This window comes from Nicotiana attenuata, chromosome 1 (assembly GCF_001879085.1).
Source record: "Nicotiana attenuata strain UT chromosome 1, NIATTr2, whole genome shotgun sequence".
Taxonomy (NCBI): domain Eukaryota; kingdom Viridiplantae; phylum Streptophyta; class Magnoliopsida; order Solanales; family Solanaceae; genus Nicotiana; species Nicotiana attenuata.
In genome coordinates, this window is record NC_031989.1 from 71,855,657 (window position 1) to 71,877,950 (window position 22,294).

General features: G+C 36.1%; 1 protein-coding gene and 1 long non-coding RNA gene across 6 annotated transcripts; one reads left to right on the plus strand and one right to left on the minus strand.

Moving 5' to 3' along the window:
- LOC109228562 lies at positions 1,897-22,049 on the minus strand. Of its 3 annotated transcripts, none has more exons than XR_002068399.1 (6): positions 21,845-22,043; positions 17,205-17,266; positions 15,839-15,942; positions 15,591-15,694; positions 12,589-12,890; positions 1,897-3,122 (listed from the first exon to the last, which is right to left on the minus strand). It is a non-coding gene; the product is annotated as an uncharacterized LOC109228562 (long non-coding RNA). The 3 variants fall into 3 exon arrangements; XR_002068400.1 differs by lacking the exon at positions 1,897-3,122 and adding an exon at positions 16,364-17,056 and having other exon boundaries at positions 12,418-12,890; positions 21,845-22,049; XR_002068398.1 differs by lacking the exon at positions 1,897-3,122 and having other exon boundaries at positions 12,418-12,890.
- On the plus strand, positions 3,129-10,895 carry LOC109228541 (pectinesterase-like). 3 transcript variants are annotated; one of them, XM_019393683.1, is made up of 4 exons: positions 3,129-4,667; positions 5,105-5,168; positions 9,616-10,000; positions 10,113-10,895. In XM_019393683.1, exons 3-4 carry the CDS (start codon positions 9,673-9,675, stop codon positions 10,790-10,792), a joined length of 1,008 nt encoding a protein of 335 aa, XP_019249228.1. In that variant the 5' UTR covers positions 3,129-4,667; positions 5,105-5,168; positions 9,616-9,672; the 3' UTR covers positions 10,793-10,895. The 3 variants fall into 3 exon arrangements, with proteins under 3 accessions (XP_019249228.1, XP_019249220.1, XP_019249212.1); XM_019393675.1 differs by having other exon boundaries at positions 3,129-5,168; XM_019393667.1 differs by lacking the exons at positions 3,129-4,667; positions 5,105-5,168 and having other exon boundaries at positions 5,617-10,000.

The window sequence follows — 22,294 nt, forward strand, 5'->3', positions numbered from 1 at the left end:
ATCCTCTTCAAGTTTCAATCACAACTGTAACCTTAAAATATGATATAATATTGTATTAGTATTGTATCAAGCATTGTTTTAGGTATTGATGTATCAGATACAAGTAACGTACAATTTTGATAAAATTGTGACAAAATTCTAAAACAATTGTGATAAATTTATCATACAATTATCATAAAAAACCTACAACTTCATTTTATTTGAGCTTCAATCTGAAATTTTACCTAAAACCAACTCTACACTTAACCAATTTTCCTTAAAATTGAGATATAAACTACAAGGTATATTCTCCATCATTTGCAAGAACACCCAATCCAAATAAATCACAAAATTCATAAATTTCAAATATTGAATTCAAAGTTTTAAAACTTTTTAGTGAATGTCAATGGAGAATCCGTTGCTACTGTAATATTAGAAACAATTTTTTGCCATTTTCGTCTATAGTGTGAGAGAAGTAGCAATTTTGGCTGATAAGTATTAAGGAGAGAGAATGGAATGTAAAATCGTTTGAAAATAGATGAAATTCGAATTTGTTAGGAGGGGGTTGGTGAAGGAAAGAGATTGGGATGCTTAAGTTAAGATATCTTTTTTTTTTTTTATGGTTTCGTACATAAATAGTAAATATGAATATAAAATGTAATTAATTACGAATCTAAATAAAAATGGTAAATAAATTTCTATTATAATATAGCTAGATAGATTTGCCAAAACCTTAATATTGAGGGGAATATGAACCTAAACTTTGCACCTAGCAAGCTTCTTGATTGGTGCTACTAGGCCGCAAAGTTGCTTATGGAATCTGGGCTTTGTTTCTTTGTTTTGAAGCACTCAATAACCGAAACACCAAAAGAAAAATTAAGTCTCTTGCTGGATGGACACAGCAGAATCCCCATTATAATTTTGATTTGATTAAGAAAATATCAGCATTTTTAGTACATCGTCAGATTCTTCTTCTTCTGGTGATCACTATGTTAATATACAACATGTCATGGTAATTATTAGAATTTGACCAAAAATCCTAAAGATCATTATAACTTGTTATTAAGAAAATCTTGTCCAATATAAAATAAGAAATCATGGCAATCGCCAGGAACGAACTTCCCAAAAATCTTGCCGGATGCTATTTTAAAAAAAATATCTCACATAGTAAATCTTGTCAAATATCATTGAAACGCTAGTCAAGTACCTCAGCGTCTAAATATGGAGGCAACATGTTTACTTATTTTGCATGACTTTTACAATTTGTTGGGCGTTTTAATCTATTTCTTCCCATTGTTTCAGCTCATGGACCATTTTCACAACGTAAGAGTTTTTTCTCACATAAGGTGGAGGCGGTTAACGTTCCTATTCAATTGTTTTCCTACACTTAAAAGAGGATAAAGTAAAATTTATTCTTTTTTAAATTCAGCCCCTCTTCTGGCATCTTTTCAACCACCAAAACTACATACAAAATGGACGGTATATCCATACCAATGATATCATATGTTCGTTTGGATAATTGATTATTGGTTCACTAATATGGCATGTGTTCAGGTATATGTCACTGTCCTAGTAAATAGTGTGCAAGACTAGGCGTTTAGCACATTTAATTATTAGCCTGAGTTGTGAATTACGGATGATTTCACACAAGCAGTGTTTCCCTATTTTCACTAACTTGTAATACAATTTGAGTTTGAGACTACTGGTTCTAAGGCCTTACGTTACGTTTCAAACTAATATTTACTTTGTATTATTTTTAGACAGTGCCAGTATACTTTATGTGTAAGCTTTTAGAAAAAAAACATTATTATAATAAAATTTGCAAAGCAATGTCCGCTGACCAATTAGTTGGATTATTAGCTTAACAATACAGTCTATTTCAACGGAAAGAGAATGACTAAAATACTCAAACCTATAAGCAATTCGCATGGATACACTTTGTTGCAACACAGTGCTACAAAACTTTCCACACAAGGGAAGCGACCAGGAAACTTTGTTTCTAGAATGCTGATTACATCGGAAACGATGTTAAATAAATTGAACTTAATTCTTGCTAGCCGCTCAATTCCGAGGAATAAAGGCTTCAAAAGCCTTACAATTCCTTCAATGCCTCAAAGATTGAATCTAACTCAAATTCGATTCCTTATTTCTTTTCTTTCTTTCTTTTTTTGGCGGTAAAAACGGTTTTTTTTATTGATGTTTTCATTTAGATAAACATATTCAAATTTAATCTCTAATATGGTACAACAAACAGTGCAGCGCTTCGCTTCCTACGCGCACTGCTTCTTCTCGAGGGCTCATTAGTCATTACACAACAAATGTGCACCCAAGGGCTTGCTGCCCGTACATAAAAATTTGGAGTTTTAACTTATATACACCAGCATTGTGCACAAGTTTCACACAATCAGTGTAATTTCACATGACACGTCAATTACCATATTCTATAGGTTAGCAATCCATAACTTGCAACTAAAGTCACCTGTAATTGGCTTTTAATTTATCAAAAATGTAAAGAGAAAAAAGTTCACACTTCATTGTATATTACCAATTGAACATAAAATTGTGCACCAATAAACACAAGCACGTCAGAGCGTCAAACCAAGATCAAATTCCCAGCAAGCCCTAGTATTCTACCTACTAATATGTGCCGAAGAGTACCAATTTTTCCATTTGAACAAATAAACAAAAGCACTTTATAGCAGTACACAGTACACACTAGTATACAGTACAATAACATCCCAATTGAACTGCTAAGGCTATTATCGTCCCTACAATATGAAATGTTGTATTTCGTCTGTGACAACCAATAGTATACGGTTTTACCAGATCAAAATCTCCACAAGTTTATCCAAGTAATTTCCCAATAATTTCCTTATTGGGTAAGAAAGACATGAAACTAAAAAACCCAGTCCCTTACTTCTCCCATAACCCTTTGGCACAAGATAGCAGCATCACTCTTACCAAAAAGAGAAAGAAAAGAGACCAAGTCCAAAAACGTGCCAGTTCCCGTAAAAATCTATGTACGTTGACAGAGAATTACAGAAACCAGACAGAGGATATATGGAAATAGTATGGAAAAACTAACTGCCCAAAAAAAAACATACCAATGAGATTGGGGTTGTATTGGCATTTCCAATATCTATCTGAAATAAGGCACAAAAATTCATTTGAGTTGAGAACACCAACCGAAGTAACCAAATAATATGAAATAATACATTGTATACTAATTTGTAACAGTATACAATTCTTGCATTATTAATCTCTACATTACTAATCCTTCATTATATTCCCTGCATTACTAATCACGGCGCTTATCTCTAAACCAAACGACCCCTTAATAGCTTTCTTTATTATTTGATATATTAAAGAGCCACCTCGTTTCAACCTTAAACTTTTAGGTGTGCTATTTTTTAAATCACATAGGAAGGGGAACATGAAGCTCGGCCTTCTATTCTAATTAAAAGAGCACACAGTCATCTTTTAACATTCAACAAGCAAGAAATTAAACGGAGATACTATTTATAACACATCATAATCCCCAATTACAAGAAAGCAAACTATAAAAACAAAACGAATAATAAATGTAAAGTAAGAAGAGCAGACTCCCTCTGCACATTAACAAGAAGAATGAGAAGATCTAAAACAAGGAAGTTGAACCATGTTTCGTAGAAATCTTTTCTAAGTTCACTTAATCAGTGCAACTTATTAAAAACAATCAGCCTGGAGGTACTTGATGCAGCCTTCTTACCTAATTATTCATCAGTCACATTATCCCTTCTCTAAAACCATGCATAATACAATATTAAAGGACTTCTAACAGCGATCAAATCTGCTGAGACGTTATTTTCCCTGGTTATTTCATACTTTGTTCACCACAACAATAGCAACCAAAAGCAAGTCAACTAATTCCCAAAATAGATATGAGCATACACGGAGCCACTCTTGTCATTTCTGAGTATCATCTCCACCCCAAATTTCACTCAGATTTCCTATTTAAGGAAGCATCTGTATTCCGCTTCAATATAAGAGTTTAAAAAATGATTTAATTGAGTAATAAATTGTCATCGATGGCTGCAAATTGACAAAAAATGATGTGTGATGATGCAACTGCGACTATTTTACGAATTACCATGGATTTATTGGAAAAAGCATCAAGGTAGAAAACTTTCAAACTCAAATCCAAATCCTTTGAGCACAAAGACTCGAGAAAACAAAGTTACATGATACCCTCTCTAGTGCCTAAATCTAAGGGTGGAAAACATACGACCCGCCCAACCCGTCCAGAATTTAACGGGTTGGGTATGAGATGTATTAGTGATGGGCAATTTAGTCATAGCCCAACTTAACCCGTCCCAACAGAGTATCCCAAATCACCCCATATTTTCACCCAAATGAATCGCTCAAAACAGACTTCATCTTTGCCCAAGTTCTAATGAAACCTGCCCAAGTCCTTCAACCTTCAAATGTAATACCCCTAACTAATGGAGGGCATACTAGTGATTAGCTAAAAAACCATCAGACTTCAAAACTAAAAAAAAGAAAGAAGAGAGAGTTGGGTGGAAGCTTTGATTGTAAAAGCTTCAAAACAACCCAAAAAAAAACAAGAAATCAACAAGAACTTTTGCAGTTTTAGCAACCTGGTGCCACAAGAAAGCCACTCCCAGTCACAATTAATTCAGAAATTCAAGGTATTTTTTTTCACCTATATGATAATATATAGTTTTAATGGTTTGAGTTAAATAGTGATATTGGCCAACTGTGAATAGAAACAAGAGAAGGGAGTTGGAGCGTTTTCAGTATGGCACATTCATAGATTGCTATTGGAAGCTTCTGTTAATTTTATATAGCAACATGTGAAGGGGTTGAGTGTTTGTAAAGCACTTCACAGCAAGTACTACTTTTGTTGTCCAAACAAGTCAAATTCCCTTGTTTTTGGAGATTTCATAACAATTTAAAAATATAAGAACAGACAAAGAAACGAGATTCATCTTCCTTTTCATTTAGATACTAGTAAACCAAGGAATAGGGAGTTGATGGTTATATCCCAAGGAATGGGTAGACTATATTAGTTACGAATTAGTCCAAATAAGGGAATTGACACGAGATTGATATGATGTGATTTCAGATTGATTGAAGGGAACATTGGGATTGCTCGTGGAGGATACAGTTGAGTTACACGCATCTGTACGGTGAGTAGTGACCTTACTGTAACTTGTGTTTTTATAACTTGAATGATTTACACATGATTTTAAAAAAGAGTGTGTTACCGAATGATTGGAATCTTGCATGCGGACAAGACCTTTGCATGATATGATATCGAAACGTTTACTTGAGATGTTTACAGTTATTTTAAATATTCTCACTATTAGTAGACATGTTTTACCGTTGCTTAAAAAGTGATTATCGTTACCGTAATGATTTTTACAGTTACTTAATACCTAGAAAATTGCTTTTGCTAGAGTTTGATATATAGTGTGCTTGATAAGAACCAAAATGCCCTATACTATCTTGATAATGTTTAATACAAAAATATTTTACTATATATAAAGACAAGTTTGGGGAAAGACTTTGCCAGATCCCATAGCTATCGGCCGGTATGTTAGACCTAGTGCACCTAGTATTTCTGGATTACTATTACAAACCTTCGCAAGTGGATACAAAAATATTTTACTATATATAAAGACAAGTTTGGGGAAAGACTTTGCCAGATCCCATAGCTATCGGCCGGTATGTTAGACCTAGTGCACCTAGTATTTCTGGATTACTATTACAAACCTTCGCAAGTGGGAAGATAGAACTAGCATACCATTATCGACTTTCATTGAGTATGGACAACTGTTATATTTGACTTCTTGGCGAAGGAGTCCACGGTTATCACCAAAGCCTTTACTTTATACTTAATTTTAATATTTAATCATCTAATTGATATTTTTGTGAACTTGTATTGTTCACACTCTTTGGCTCTACTTATAAATTATCCAGTAATAGATCTTTCACAATCAAATCTACCTATACAGTCCACCCTATGCCTTGACACAATGTATCCCAGGTTGGCTACCTTTCCCTCGTGAAATCTTAGGAGACTCTGCAGCCTATAGGCATTCAGAAGATTTCCAATTCACCCGCTTGGACCTAAAAACAACTTACTAAAGGTCTTCCAATTCTGCTTTTCTTGGATCTTATTGTGGGGTATCCACCTTTTTCGCTATTCTTTCTTTTATCTTCCTAATTCTTCGGGCTATCTCTCAAGGTACGAAGCCACACCAATTAGTCATTCATGGAAAGCTCCCAAGCATATGTATTTGACATGACAATTTACAGAATTTATGGAAAAGGGCCAAAACTGCCCCTAATCTATTGGACAAGGTCTAAAATGCCCTCCATTCACCTATTAGACTCTCAAAATATCCTCACTTTTATCTTCTAGTTCAGATAGAACCCAAGATAAGTAAAAAAAGGTCCAAATATGCCCTTCGCACTAACAGTGGAAGCCATGTGGAGTATATTTAGACCTTTTAGTTGCTTAGAGGTATATATTTGGACCATCTCAATTGTTTAGGGATATGCTTGAAATTATTACATGTGTAGCTCAGTACGTTTTATCTTTCCGATAAAGATGCATGTGTATGCATAGTCTAGATATCTCCTTTGACGAGAAAACAAAGAGAACTAAATTAAAATATTATTCAAGAAAATAAAACACATGAAGCTAATAAAACAAAGATTAATTTTATTTGAAGATTGGAAAAAACTATTTCTGACAATTCAGTCGTTGTGTAAGCAAATGACTAGTACTAGAAATACTCATACCAGAGAGAGAAATAATAAACAAGGGGAAGCGATAAATTTAGTTAGAAGGCAACAAAACTTACCAACATGTGATAACTTTGGACTGTGCTTTAGCTCTTTTAGACTTATAGTTAATTAAAACCATTTTGGTCGATGATTTTATCCCAGATTGTATTACTTTAATCTCGTCAGAGACAATTCACTTCTACAGAGATATGATATACTAATATTATCTTGTTAGCCTATACTTCTTTATATTTCTCAATAGTTGTCTTATGCAAAGTGAGTAAAGTATACATATTCAGCAACAAATATAATAATTTGAAGCATACCCTTAAACAATTGAAATCCAAATATACCCTAAGCAATTACAAAGGTCCAAATATATCCCACCATGGCTTCCGCTGCAAGTGCAAGGGGGCATATTTGGAACTTTTTAATTGTACAGGGATATATTTATACCAAAAAGATAACAGTGAGAGTATTTGCAGCCCAATAGGTGAACAGAGGGCATTTTTAGACCTTATCCAATAGATTAGGTGCAGTTTTGGCCCTTCTCCGTAGAATTTATACTTGTGATAGGGGTAAGATAATGCTCGTTTAATACTAAATTATTATTTGAATCTGTTTACATGATTATTTATGACATGACTTATACCGTTACTGTATCCGAGAAAGGGCATTGACAATACTTTTAAAATTGTAAACAGACATGTTTTTAGGCTTGTCACCATTAAAAATGGTTGTGGTTAAGCATTATTACTCACTAAGCTTGCGACTCACTCCTAGCTAATGTTTTTTTTCATAGACAACAGTTGACATAAATGAGGATTTAGCAAGCTAGAACGCACGAGTTGACAGTTCTAATGAGCCCCACATTGGTTCGCGTGAGCAAAGAGTTTTTTATTATATTTTTTATTTTATTTTTATTTTTGAGAATGGTAACATGAGCATAGAGTTTTATTTGTTATCTTCCTATTTTTTAAAATTTTAGAGTCACTCCGTTAGTCAATTTTATATGCAGTTTGTGTTGTTCATTTGTTTAGTTAGTTCATGCGTATCTTGGCTTTTATGAACCTATGATTTCGTGTTAGACTTTCTTACCGTATCTTGGAGATGAACAATCATGTTGTGTTGCAAACAAATGGTGGCTATGGATTGTTTTTGTTGGGTATTGGTTGTGCTGATGATTTGTGAGGCTGGAAAATTTTTGGATAGTCCTAAAAATATGAGAGATTATGTCCAATTTTCTGTAAGATACCAGGGCTTGTTTGGGGCGCTAGCTCCTAGGCGCTGGTCACAGCCCTAAAATGGGCCATGACATAGACCTCCATTTCTCTCAACCTCACTGTTGCACTCACTCCTCCCATCGCAGGTGGCGCCGCATAGCGCGCGCTCTCTCTCTCTCTCTCTGCCTTTTTCTTAATAAGAGTGGTATCCTAGCTAGCTTGTGTGCATCTCGCCTATTCTACCGATTACCTACGACCTCCCATCAGCATAATTGAATCCATTAGTAATGCCATATTTGATAACAGAGTTGGGTTGGTTCACATTCCTTCCATAGACAGAAAGTATACCAGTCAGTTTTAGATGGAAAAAGTAATCTAGAACTACATGTGAATTGTAGAAAGATGGGGGACTGTTAGTGCTCGGCCTCAAAGTATAGGGATTATTTTGAGTGGAAGTTCACATTTAGAGGACTATTTTGGGCCTTTTCTCCATTTTGCATGTGAGAAGAGCGCGTGAGAACAAAACAAAACAGCTCAAAACACTGTATTTTTGCCATATAGCTTTCCTTTTTATAAAGGTGTTTTCCTACATTTTTAATTTTCTTTTTACGTTTTCTTATTCTTTTCCTTTTCTTTTCGTTTTCTCTCCTTCTCACCACCATTCTCAATGCCAGAAACCTAGGCCGGAGGAAACTTTTCCGGCAATCTTCAAAACATAACATATATATCTTTGAGTTCACTCTCCCATAAGCTTTTCTTCGAAGTTCAAATTCAACCATTTTCTTCTTGATTATTGTTCCCTCTCAATAACCAAAATCCCAAATCCATTTACAAAGAGATGCCATCAATACCCGAAGACCCATTTCTAGCTCCAAACCAGATCGATTATGTATGCTCCCTCAAAATCCACAAATATGGGAAATAAGAAAAAAACAGAGGCCACTTTTTGGATGGCAAAGGAAGTAGATCTCTCTCGAAAAAATGGTGAGAATGGGGAGGAAGAATCAGAGGGGTTAATGGTGGTGAGAAACGGGGTTACGAACAGGGTTTTTTTCTTTCTTTTCATCTTTATTTCTTTCTTTTATAAGGTCAAAACAATAAAAAGGAGTAGGATGATGGAAAAGATGGAATGGAAGAGGGATGGGTTGACTGTGAAATGGGTTTATCGGGAAAGGGACGGGGGTGTGCTATAAACAAATACATTTTTTTTTCTTCTTGTTTTTTTCCTTTTTTTGAGTAATACCTTTTTTTAGTATTTTTACATGGGTCGGTGTGTGGTCATGACTTGCCAAGTTTATAGTGGTGTTTGCTGCGTAAGAGGTACTAACACATATTGGAACTACTTCAGGGGGCGCTAGAACCCCCCGCAAACTTACAGTGTTTTCTTGAAAATCACGGACTAAAACATAGTACAAACTAACAAGTATCGCCTACATAGATCTCTTCTTCCATTGCTCCATAGTTTTCGCTAGGTCTGCATGGATTCCTATGGTGTTTTGAGACAACTCCCTTCCATGTAATTTTAGATCTACCCCATCTCCTTTTAACATCATCACTCTATGCCATGCCTTAGGATTTTTTTTATTTTTTAATGTTTTTTATAAATATTATTCCACAGGTTTTCTCCCAAAAACCACTTTTCAAAGTCAGGCACTCTCAGCATAAAGAGTTTAGCATGGCTTTAATCACAGTGATGGTAGCTACTGCCTTTTTCTTGTTACTTTCTTGGGGGGAGAAAGGGCATGCAATACAGGCTAATGTGACTGTAGCAAAAGATGGCAATGGAGACTTCAACACTATCATGGCTGCCATCTTGGCCGCCCCAAACTACAGTACAGAGAGATATTACATAAAGGCGAATGAAGGAGAATATGATGAGTATGTAGTCATTGAGAAACGAAAAGAAAATATAGCCCTAATTGGTGATGGGATAGAGAAGACCATCATATCCGGAAACAAGAGTCACGGTGATGGATTTAAAACCTGGGATACTGCAACAGTATGTAAGTTGTCTACTCTAGACTGAACTACTTATATTACGATTATTATCTGGTCGTAGAATAAACTGTAAATTTCATAGATCTAATATCTGTATTTCTTTTAATGTTCAAGCAGTGAATGCCAAAGGTTTCATGGCACAAGGTCTGACCATCAGAAATTCAGCGGTGCCAGAGAAGGAACAGGCAGTTGCACTAAAGGTTAATGGGGATCAATGTAGCTTCTATCAATGCCGGTTTGAGGGCTATCAAGACACATTAAACACACACTTTGGCCATCAGTTTTATCGGGATTGCGAGATTGTTGGAACCATTGATTTCATATTTGGAGATGCATTGGCTGTCTTTCAAAACTGCAACATCACTGTACGCAAGCCGCTTGACAAGCAGTATAACACAATAACGGCACAAGGTAGGACACTAGAGACAAGACCAACGGGTATAGTCCTGCAAAATTGCACAATACAAGCTGCACCAGATTTGCAGCAAGAGGAGAGAATAGTCAAAACTTACATGGGAAGGCCATGGGGCAATTTCTCTCGTACAGTCGTCATGCAAACCTTCCTTGGTGATCTTATTGATCCTAAAGGCTGGGTCCAATTTGATGATCAGCCACTCATCAGACCATTCTATCTAGAATTTAGAAACAGAGGACCAGGATCTACTACATCAGGGAGGGTTAAGTGGGCAAAGGTGACTGACAACTCCACAATAGCATCGACCTATACAGTCAGACAATTTATCCAGGGACAAAAATGGATTCCCTCATCTATTCCCTACTTTTTAGGTTTACTATAAATGTACATCTACTCTCAATGCAGTAGTGGAAATTTCTATGTAAAAAGAGATACTACTGTGGCCTTAAAATGAAACTTATAATACATTAAGGGTGTTAGGAAAATGTTTTCCATGAAAAATGAGTGGTTTTATCGCTTATTTTCCCTTGTTTGGTTGGTGAGTGAAAAAAAATTTCAAAAAATATTTTCTAGTTTGGTTAGAGAGTATAAATATTTTTAGGAAAATAATTTTTTATGCTACTCTCATCAACTCACCTTCCCCAAAATCCTCATGTTTCTTATACTTCGTAACCCCCCCCCCCCCTCAATTCCCCCTTCGGGGATCTATTTTCTTCAAGAATTTAATTATTCTTTTCAAAACTCACATAAACCCAAAGGAACTAATGTGCTACTTTACTTTATTTTACACAAGAACAACGTTGAAATTTGAGCTCGATAACTATAAAGAAAATACTTTTTTTTTGTTGGAAAACAAAATATCCTTTCTACAACATGAAAAGAAATTACTCATTTTGTTGAATGAAAGAAAATACTTTTTTTTTTTGATTTGCACCGGGTGTCCGAGTCTCTAAGAGCCCCGACTAATCTCGGGGGTGCACAGGCCCTCGGCAAGGAGTTTCCCGCAAGTGCACCACGGTTAATTCAGGTTTTACCCAGTCCGATGGCCCTCAGAAATTGTTTGCACCCAGTGGGTTTCGAACTTGAGACCTTGAAAGAAAATACTAAGTTTGTTGAAATGAAAGGAAAAAAAAATTCTACATCATGAAAAGAAAGTATCCATTTTGTTGAAATGAAAGAAAATACTTTTTCTACATCATGAAAAGAAAGTACTCGTTTTGTTAAAATAAAAGAAAATATTTTTTCTACATCAGGAAAAAAAATACTAGTTTGTTGAAATGAAAGAAAATACTTTATCTATATCATTAAAAGAATATCCTCATTTGTTAAAATAAAAAAAAGTACTCTATTTCCAACATGAAAAGAAAGTACTCTTAATAATATTTCTATTTAGGGTGGGTGGTGGGCGACGTTGGGGTGGGATGGATGGGGTGGGTGGGGGTGGGTTGGTGGGGATGGGAAATATGGAGGAGAAGGTTGAAAAAGAATTTAGAAAAATGTTTTCCCTTCTTTTGATAGGGAAAACATTTCCTTCAATTGGAGGAAACTGAGTTCATTTCTCATGTTTTCCAAAACATTTAAAATAGCCAACCAAACATCCATACCAAACACACCCTAAGTGTACAAGCTAAATTAGTTCAGGGCCTTCAGTGAATAACACACAAGATCGACAAAATCTCCAATGCTTTAATAGGGAAATGAAGAGCAAAACACATGTTTCATCAAAGTAGTGCAGCAATTTAAGAGTACTTTCAACGATAAATTCAAACAATTAATGACAACATTTATGTTGCTTCTCAATCAATTATCTCAAATGATTTAACTATCAAAGTTTATAGACAAACGGAGATCATATCAGAAAAAACAGAGACAGAACATGCAGCTGAGAACAATACAGAACTGCAGAGAATCAGAGATAGGGCATACTGACAGACTAAGAAGAGAGACTCAGATGCATGAAGCGGCAGCAATCCAGTCACATACCCAAAGTTAGAGATTGAAAGGAGGAGCAGAACAAAGAACACAATCCACATGAGAAAAGCAACAGAAAAGCACTGACACAATATATCCGTGATAGAGAATAAATTAAGCAGACTCCAAAAACAGAGTCTGAGAAAGAGGAAGATAAAGAAGCAAAAAGAAAGACAGTTAGATACACATAACAGAGAGGAAGAACACCTGGCCATGTTATTAAAGATAGTCAGGATGTGTGACTATTGAATTCTAATTTGAGAAACTCTTTCTTTCTTCTTTCTTGTTTTTGTTCCTTTTGTATACTGCTTGCTAACTAGAGCTCTTCATCCTGGCCTCCCTCTGCACCTTACTCGAAGAATTGCAAGCTTTCTAACAGTGTTGTCAAAGGCGCTCTTAAGCCCTGAAGCGAGGCTCAAAACATGTTGAGCGCTTCGCCTTGCTTTGTGGGTGCTTTAGTGTCGCATCAAGGCTCTAAGGCACACTTTTCCTTGCCAATGAGTGTAATCCTGAAAAGGCAACATTAAACAATTGATATTTCGCTTTACCGTTATTTTTTTTCAATTTTTTTGTCCATATATTTGTTATTCATCCTTAAAATTATTAGTATTGGACTACATATACATATTTTAACTTTTTCTCCAGTTGCACCTTTTTTCATTAACGCCCACGCTTTAGTTGCGCTTAAAGCCCCAGCGAACCTTAGAGCTTTTCTGCGCTTTTCGCCTTTGATAACACTGCTTCCTAAAATCAAATTGAACTGACCACCTACATGCCCTGATTCACTCCATTCCTTAAAGTGAAAAACCCCTTCTCGAAACGTGAGTATCTTTACCACCATCTTATTAAAAAAAAAGGGCGACTACACTGCATTACAGAATCTCTATTCTAATAGGATAGAACTGTTCAAGAGTGGAAAACAGTAAACTGAATCCAAGATCAACTCCTTGAGTAGAATCGTTTTACTTATTAGAAATTAGAAGTATAATTCTGAGACAGCTAACAAATAAAAGGACTGTAAGGTCAAAGGTTAGAAAACATGTTGCATTTTGAAAAGAAAAAGGAGGTGATTTTGCTGTTTAATTAGGTCAGGATCCAATAGGTGGCAAATGATAACAGACAAAAAAATAAATGAATAAAAGGAGAAATCTTTTGTACAAATTCTCAGTCTAAACAGTTTCTGAGACACTCAACTTCGTTTAACCTGTTGCGAGTAGAACCACTTGGAGAAACCAACAGTGGCAATCAAGCAGGATGGTGATTTAAAATTCCATGACAAGGTTTAGTTTGCCTTTTTTAATATTGGCTAATGATCTCTTCCTATTTGCACGTCAGCGTGCATTTGTCTAATGATTGGCATTAAATTGGCTATGCAGGATATTTTGCGGGAAGAAGACTAAGAATTATGTGTTTACACATGGTCTATGCTGACGAGAGTCCTAGTTTTCATGATACCAGCAACATCAATCTGCTGTACACAAATCATTGTACTGGTTTTTGAGGCACACTCGGGGCTAAGTATAAATCTGTCCAAAAACCTATCCTATAAATGAGGTGTCAAATATTTGTATGACTTCTAACCAAACTGCCTTACTTCAATCCTTGGCTTAATCTTCTTACTTTATGTCTAAATAACTCAAAAAGTACCACACCTCCACATGTTCAAAAGAATGAATCAGAAATAAATGTGGAAAGTTTTTTTTAAAAAATAGTTGCAATATAAATAGCTTGAATATCCAACCACCCGATATACATTATGCTGAACAAACCCAAGAATTCACAAGTATATGTACAATGAACTAAGGAAGTCAAAGGATGTTTTTTTTTGTTGTTTGATAAACCAAGATTTTATTAGAACTGGTACCAAGATGGTACAAAAACAAGTAAGGTGCTAGCTTAGGACAACTCAAGACTTAAAACGTGCACGAGAAGTGTCCACAAATTGAGGTGTTAGGTTCATAAAATTTTTGTCGCCAAATAATCATCCTAGAAGAGTTTAAACCTGGTTCAATTTACATCGAAGTAAATCTCAAGACGAATACCATTTTCTTCTGTTCTAACACCCGATACGAGATGATGTAAAATCTAACTGCATTTAAATTAGGAGATTACACGACGAATTTTTCCTGTTTTTCTTTCACTTCCAATTAGCAACAATAAGTTTAACCATTCTTCCTAGACGCCTCTGGTTTGAAGGTTTCAGATAATAGGTAGAAGACAGCAATGGGGCAGGCAATGTGTTAAATCAGGGGTAGTTTAGTCTTTGTAAATATTTAATCTAGGTACAGCTAAAACCTGTATTAGTTATTCCATCTTGCATCAGATATTATACTGAGATTGATGTATAAAATAATACATGGATTAAATATGCTGAATTTGAAAACCACAACCAAACGCTGTATAACTTAATACATAGTTTCACACAAGGATTATTATCCTTATACAGGCTACCAAACGACCCCTTAATGCTTAAATTGTCAAGTGGCTAGACAGCTTTGTAGTATGTTTCGGATTTTTTATACTGGGCTATGCCAAATCAGTGAAGGAGCTACTGTGGTATTGGGTTGTCAGGGTATTGAACTAAGTACACAGGAAGCTACTGATGACGACTCATGCTTGTATTTTTAGGTTCCTTGGCTTGACAGCATTCCATGATGTTCTGAGGGCAAAACTGAACCTATCCAATCCATAAACTCAGACACAACTTTGTAGCTCGACTTTTTGGTGCAATATTATACATGTAGATGATCTAGATACCTCGTTAACTTAAACACAAAACTTTGTAGCTTGACTTTTTGGTGCAATATTCTACATGTAGATGATCTAGATACCTCGTTAGAATATCTCGATTCCCAGCAATATAAAGGAAATCTACGTTTTTACATACTATATAGCACCTTCTTGGTTCCCTTTTACTATTATTATTGTTGTTGTTGTTGCTGCTGCTGCTGCTTTTGGGAACAAAGGTAAAAATTTGAAATTTATTTATAGGAATAAAAACTGGAATGCTCCAAATAAACAAGTTTTCAGAATATGATATCTTAATATAACAAGGTTATCACTCATGCTCTGGCAGATAGAATAACCCTAACCTAGAAAACAGTAAATTTGTACACCTTATAGACAGCACGTAGCTCATATGTTCAAAGTTCAAACACAGCAATCATCCACGTTCACATAAAAAACTTCAGGGAGAAAGGACAACCCACCTGTTAGCTTAGGTTGTTGCCTTCCTGTAGCAGAGACCATTTCATATGTCTCGTCAAATGTCGGCGAGCAGTATGGCCAAAACACTGTAGGTACCACAGGTAAGCTGTAAACCAATGCAATCATCAACACGAATTCATGCAAAAATAGAGAAGTTTACTAGTTATCTCGTCAACAACAGTGCTTGAATAAAGAATATACAGTCATCCAAGTTCAGATCTAAAAGCTTCAGGGAGAAAGGACAACCCACCTGTCAGCTTACATTGTTGCAATTCTGTAGCAGAGACCATTTCATATGTCTCGTCAAACGTCGGCTAGCAGTGTGGCAAAATCATTGTAGGTACCACAGGTAAGCTGTAAACAAATGCAATCATCAACATGAATTGATGCAAAAACAGAGAAAAGTTTAGAGTAGTTGATACAGGGAAGATGTTTCATCAGTTGACTGTGTGTTTATTTGGTCACTGAATCAATTAGAAAGTTGAAACATGATGGGTTTGGTAGATATATTCAGAAAAGAGAAAACAGTTTGGCTGAAATTGAGGAAGTAAAATAGAAGGAAAAAGAAAAGAGAACCAAAAACTGGTCTTGTTCACTACCAGAGAAGGAAAAAAAATAGAGAGAACGAAGGTCATGGGCAGCATTTCAGTCTCATGCCTATGACCTGTTGATAGTGCCTCATGGCACTGCAATCCTCTCAACGCCAAGTGCCATGAGCAGCCCCCTGGCCTTGGTCGTGCCAACTGACAAACATGTATGTGTCTATATCACCCACCACTTGCGAACATTGACATCCACACAGGCGGTGCCCATACTGCCAGCCAGCAAACGGAGTCACCTGCTCCTTGCACGCACGCCAAGTATTGGCCCACAAGCCACCTTGTAGGAGCACGCATGACATGAGCCCTGCAGCAAGGCCATGGTCCCTCCAAGTGCTGCTAGGGACCAACTTGCCCCGTTTGAGACTCTGACTTGCCATGATGCTGTTTAAGTTACTTGGAGTTTATGATGAAGGTCTAAGGTCCATTTTTGTCTGTAAGTAGCTCGTTTTTGCCATTGTGTTAAGGTAACAACTTTTTGGAGGTACAATGATGGCAGTGCTAGGCTATGGAAGCAGCTTATAGATGCAAAATATGGACAAAGAGACAGCTGGGCTCCTTGTTTAGTCCAATCCTCTTCTAGAGGCGGAATTTGGAGTACTATTAGCAGTCTGTGGGATGAACATAGATAATTTGTAAAGCTGAAACTGAGGGATGGTAAGAAAATTCATTTCTGGTCTGATGTATGGCTAAGGAATGATTGTCAGAGAGAAAAGTTCCCAGTTCTATATAGCTGTTCAACAAATAGAAAGGGGAAGATAGCAGACTTATATTCAAGTAATGGTTGGCAGTTGATTTTCAGAAGAGGTCTCAATGATTGGGAGATAGAGGAGTTTACTCAGTTGATGCAACTCCTTAGCACTGTCAGACTGGAAGAAAATAGGAGAGATTCAATGATTTGGGCAGCATGTAAAGATGGAAAGTTCACAGTCAGAGGATGCTACAATTTATTACTGAAACAACAAGGATTATATGAGACAGAATGGCCATGGAAAGCTATACGGAGGACAAAGGCACCTGTTAAAGTTGCTTGTTTTGGATAGATTGCAGCAAAGGGAGCATGTCTTACTCGGGAGAATCTGCAAAAAAGAGGTTTTTCTCTAAGCAACAGATCTTATATGTGAGAGAAGAAATAGAGACAGTCAGTCATTTCTTTATTCATTGCAGGGTGACAAAACAGTGTTGGGAGCTCTTATTAAACATGTACAGCGTTAAGTGGGTAATGCCTAACAGTATAAAGAGCTTGTTGGAACAATGGCATCATCAGAAAATGGCAAAAAGGAAACAAACAGTATGGAGGACAATTCCTTTTTTTTCGTGGACAATATGGTGGGAAAGAAATAGTAGTGTTTGTTTTGAAAGGAGAAGACATGTTTTAAAATTATAAATAGCTGTCTTTTGAACTTGTATTTTTGGTGTAATAGATGTTGGACTGATGTAACTTGTACCATCTTGGTAGCTTTTTAATAAAATCTTACCTTATCAACAAAAAAACAAAAAAAAACTTTTTTGTTTGCTACTCTTAAGTTATTTTTCTTTTTTAAGACATATGAGAAAGGTTGAGTAGTCAACGTCAACAAGCAAACAATAGCCTTTCATATTTGTGGTCCCCTATGCCACATCAACCTTTACATTGCACCATTTTACTCAATCAATGTAGAACTAGTTTTCAATGCAATAAATTCTTATTTCTCAATTTCCCATGGCTCTAACACATTCTGCAGTGTGTGTGATCGCAACCCAACGTGTGGGTAAGCGAAAGGTAACCAAGAGCGCAGTTGTTTTGCCTTGAATCCTGTTTCCAAGCTACTCAAGCAAAACACCGCAATAATATTTATATGAATACAGGATACATTCTCTAGAAGCTTCACCTAAATGGCAGTAATTTCTTACATAATCCACAAAATTGGGCAAAAGCCATTAAAAGGCCACAAAACAATCAAATTATACTTCTAACAGTTATTCCAAAAACATGGGAAGCACATAAGATACTTATACTATTCATGGCTTGCCAAGTTAAGAAAGTTCCAAACCGACCTTTTTTACCGTGCAACAACTACTTGTCAAGTTAAGAAATTGGAACCTTGTTGCCTGTGCTGTTACAAGTATCAAGTACAACTTGATTGCTACAATAAATTTCCCGACCATCATGTGGCAATTTATCAAGTTAACAACTTGATGACTTGCTACTTACAACATATGTGCTGGCCAACTTTGCAACCGCATACATCACTGGCTCACTCAGTCTTTAGCTAATAGACTGCTCGTTCATCATATCATCTAAGAAGCACATACAGCCGAACTTTTATGCTACATATAAGAGGCGATCTTAAGCATGACCTATTAAGCCCTCTATTTTCTAAAAGAATATCAAAACTGGAGATCGTGTAACCCATTTAGGGAAAATCGTGTCAGTTTGTTAGACAATGAAACATTGCTTTGTTCAAAATTTAACGGTTCGCAACCCGGTGGACAAAGCATCACGCATTTACGCAGGGTCCGGGGAAGGGCCGCACCCCTAGGGGTGTGTGATGTAGACAGCCTACCCTAATGCAAGCAATAGTGGTTGCTTCCACGATTCGAACCCATAGGTCACATGAAGACAACTTTACCGTTGCTCCAAGGCTCTCCTCCTTGTTCAAAATTTAGTATTTCCTAAATTTCTACTTTCATTAATGTATTCTAACGTTTCTACCAACACAATAATGCTCCAAAGAGTTATGGAAATAATGTCTCTATCACACAACCTTTACTCCATAAATCCCAAAGTCAAGAGAAAATACTAGTTTCCAACTAGAAGTGCAGCGGTGTTTTTTTTGTTCTTTTTGTTGTGTACTTAATACTCCTTCATTAAAATGATATCTCAATCTTGACATCAAAATAGCATGAATTATTTATTACTGAAGTTGGACTTCATGAAATTGATTTGCTCTTCTTCTCTTTTTTTCATATCCTTTCGGGTCGATAAGTACCCACAGAAAATGCAACTGATATATTGTTACTTGTAAGCAAATATAACATATATAAGACGTTATGTACACATAAATACAGTTTCTTGTCCAAGTAATGCGACATCCCAGCAAATTTCACGAGTTCATATAACATTGCATGTTCCCGCTACTTAAAACCCCATTGAAGTACAGAGAAGCCCTAAAAACATAAGCTTCATCAGATAAAGCCAAGCAATCTCGAACATAATAAAAAGAAAAGAGAAACAGAAACCCAGGAGCTCAGAAGCATCGTCATTGAATTTTGTTTATTACACATGTTATTCTTTGAGATAAGATGGTTAAATTAACTAACCGGGCACTTGTATTGTTATAATAGCCAACAAGATGGTTGTAGAAGATGAGGAACAAGCCACTTTCTAAGTCATCGCAGTAAAAAATTTATAGGTTTAAAGAGTTACTCAGCCCTTTTCTCAAGTAGAGTCCAACTGATTGGAAAAAGAAACTGGTAGCCTCCTATTCCTATATGTACAATGACATTCATTTAAGAAAATAAAAAAGGTCATATCTTTGGATTTCCAAAAGAAGGAAGCATAAGCTTCTCTAGGCTCGACTTCATATTGTGAAATCCACCATATGATTAGCAAACTCAAGCAAACAAGCTCTGCTCTCAATACATCTCTTCATGTATTCCAATAAGTAGTAAAAGCTATACCATCAAGACTCAAAAACTTCTCAGTGCAAAGTAGCTGTAGGACCATAAAAAAGCAGGAGCATGGCCCCATCTGGACAAGCATTTTGAAGCTGAAATCCTTTTATTAGCTAACAACCTATCTAGTGTGCTAGAGTTACTTCAACAAAAGGCGGGGGATGTTTGCGAGAGGAAGACGTTTTAACTCATTTCCTCCGAGAAGTATAGCCTTTACACTTTATTGTTCGTGTTCTTCGGTAGAGCTGGTATGGAAGTGAAAAAAATTTACTTCCTCCTACTTGTCAAACTTAAGAGGGATTGAAAAAGTCTTTGGAGAGGGTTCGAGAAGACTTTTGCAGAGTGGCGTATCCCCTCAACTTTCCTTTACCATCTCTCCACTGCCCATATTTTAACTATGCAATAAAGATAATTCATACATCTCCTTTTATCTATGTGACATAATTCATTCATTTACCTTGCCGTAGCCATGCCAAATGGATATAGGAGTATGGGTACATCTTGTAGATTCTTAAAATACATTAAAACTAAGGCAAACTAATAGGTTTAGACTAGGGCGCCAACCCTCACTAGAAGCCAGTTTTCCCACGTCCGGTAGACTAAATAGTAAACAAAAACACAATGCACCATATCGAATACTTCCAGACACCCATAATGGACACGTACCCATAACAAATCCATGTCGTACCACTTTTTTACTTTTTCCTCCTGCTATTATCCTCTTTCAAACCCAAAAAACATAATGTTCTGGAACTTTAGGAAATGACCTAGGTACAGATTGATGGGGAGCAAACGCAATTCACTTATTTAGCCTACGCTCTTAAGCAAAAAATCAAGAGTTTTATATCAAGCTTGATCCTAGTTTGCCCTAAATTCTTTTCAAGTTTCAGTTAGAGGGGGTGAATTGAAGATGATCTGTGTTGCTTGTGGAACCAAAAGAAAAAGGCCCACAACTGATGCGTGATGCAGTAATATTGCATCTAGTAATTTGGTGTGTAAAATCTTCGGCATTGATTAGACATCTCTAAGATGGAAAGAAAAGATAAAACCTTAACTAGGTTAGAAAAATCCTGATTAATACAAACAAGAAATCAATTAGATCCAATACAATTTCTAAATATCGAAAAATTGACCATTACATTTTTCAGAATTCCAAATGAAATTGGAATTACCGCAAAGATACAATTGTGATCACAAAGGGGAAAGGGAGCGCATTGTTGGCCAAAATGGCATCGCTTCGTAGACATTAAATAAATACCCACAAGCACAATGCCTTCATAGTTTTCCATCGTTAATAAGAGGAACGATAGAAATATAATTTGGCTAGAGGAAATTTGAACCAGCCAAACTAATATGTGCTTCATCAGTATCATACTACTATGTGTTTCAACTTGTCTAACTCTAGAATTAGATTAGCAATTGCCACAAATGTTACAAGAATAACAAATATGTCAAAATATGTTGCGCATACATGCGCCCTAGGGCTTGTTACACGCACACAAAGAAATTTATACCCAATAAACACAAGCACTGTTTAAATCCCATGCAAGCGTTACTATTTTACATAGTAGTACGTGCCATAGGGTATCAATTTCCTCCACTTGATGATTAAAGAAGAATAAAATAAAAGTAAAACAAGCGCTTTATAAAGATGATATTCCAACATTGAACTCCTAAGGCTTTTACATTCCTACTAATTAAAATCTCCATATCCTCCTAGTTTCGTCTGGAAACCAGTAATATGCAGTACTAGATTTTTTGGGTCATAATCTCCACAGAATTTATCAAAGTAATTTCCTAATTGGGTAAGAAAGACATTAAACTTAAAAAAAAAACAGATCTAACTTCTTCCTTTAGCATAAAGTAATATCAATCTAGCAAGAAAGAGACCAGCTACAGGTAAACTCAGGTTCCTAAAAAAATTCTATGTACAATAATAGAAAATTTCAGAAATCACATATGTATATAAAGAAAAAAGAACGACCCAAAAGAGAAATTACCAAAATGTAGCAATGAGATTGGAGGTCTGTTGGATTTTTTCCGTAGATGCATTGTATTGATTGGATATTGAAGGCTCCTGAAAGGTAAAATTAGTAAAACTTCCTCTTGACCCTTCATCGCATTTTTAGCAGTAGAATCTATTTTTAGGATGATCTGGCTGAAGCCCCCCTCCCCCACTCCCATTCACCCCAACCCCAGTAGAACCTCTTTTGCGGCAGATCTGCCACCCCACCCCAAAACCCGACCCGGTGCTCCCACTAAGTCCACTTTCTGAGTTCATTGCCATTTTGGTCTGCTAGAGTGGGTTTTGGCCACATCTGTATTATTATACATACCATTTGCTATAATACAGATTGTATATATTTTTCTGTTATTATAAGATGTATTAGATATATTTAAGTTACTGTACAGTAGTAAAAATAGGCGTGAATCAGGGAAGTCCAGCTAAT

Coding starts and splice junctions, on each gene's coding strand:
- LOC109228541 (XM_019393667.1), top strand. CDS start 9,589: ATGTTTTTTATAAATATTATTCCACAGGTTTTCTCCCAAAAACCACTT. Junction 10,001..10,112: donor CTGGGATACTGCAACAGTAT/GTAAGTTGTCTA, acceptor ATGTTCAAGCAG/TGAATGCCAAAGGTTTCATG.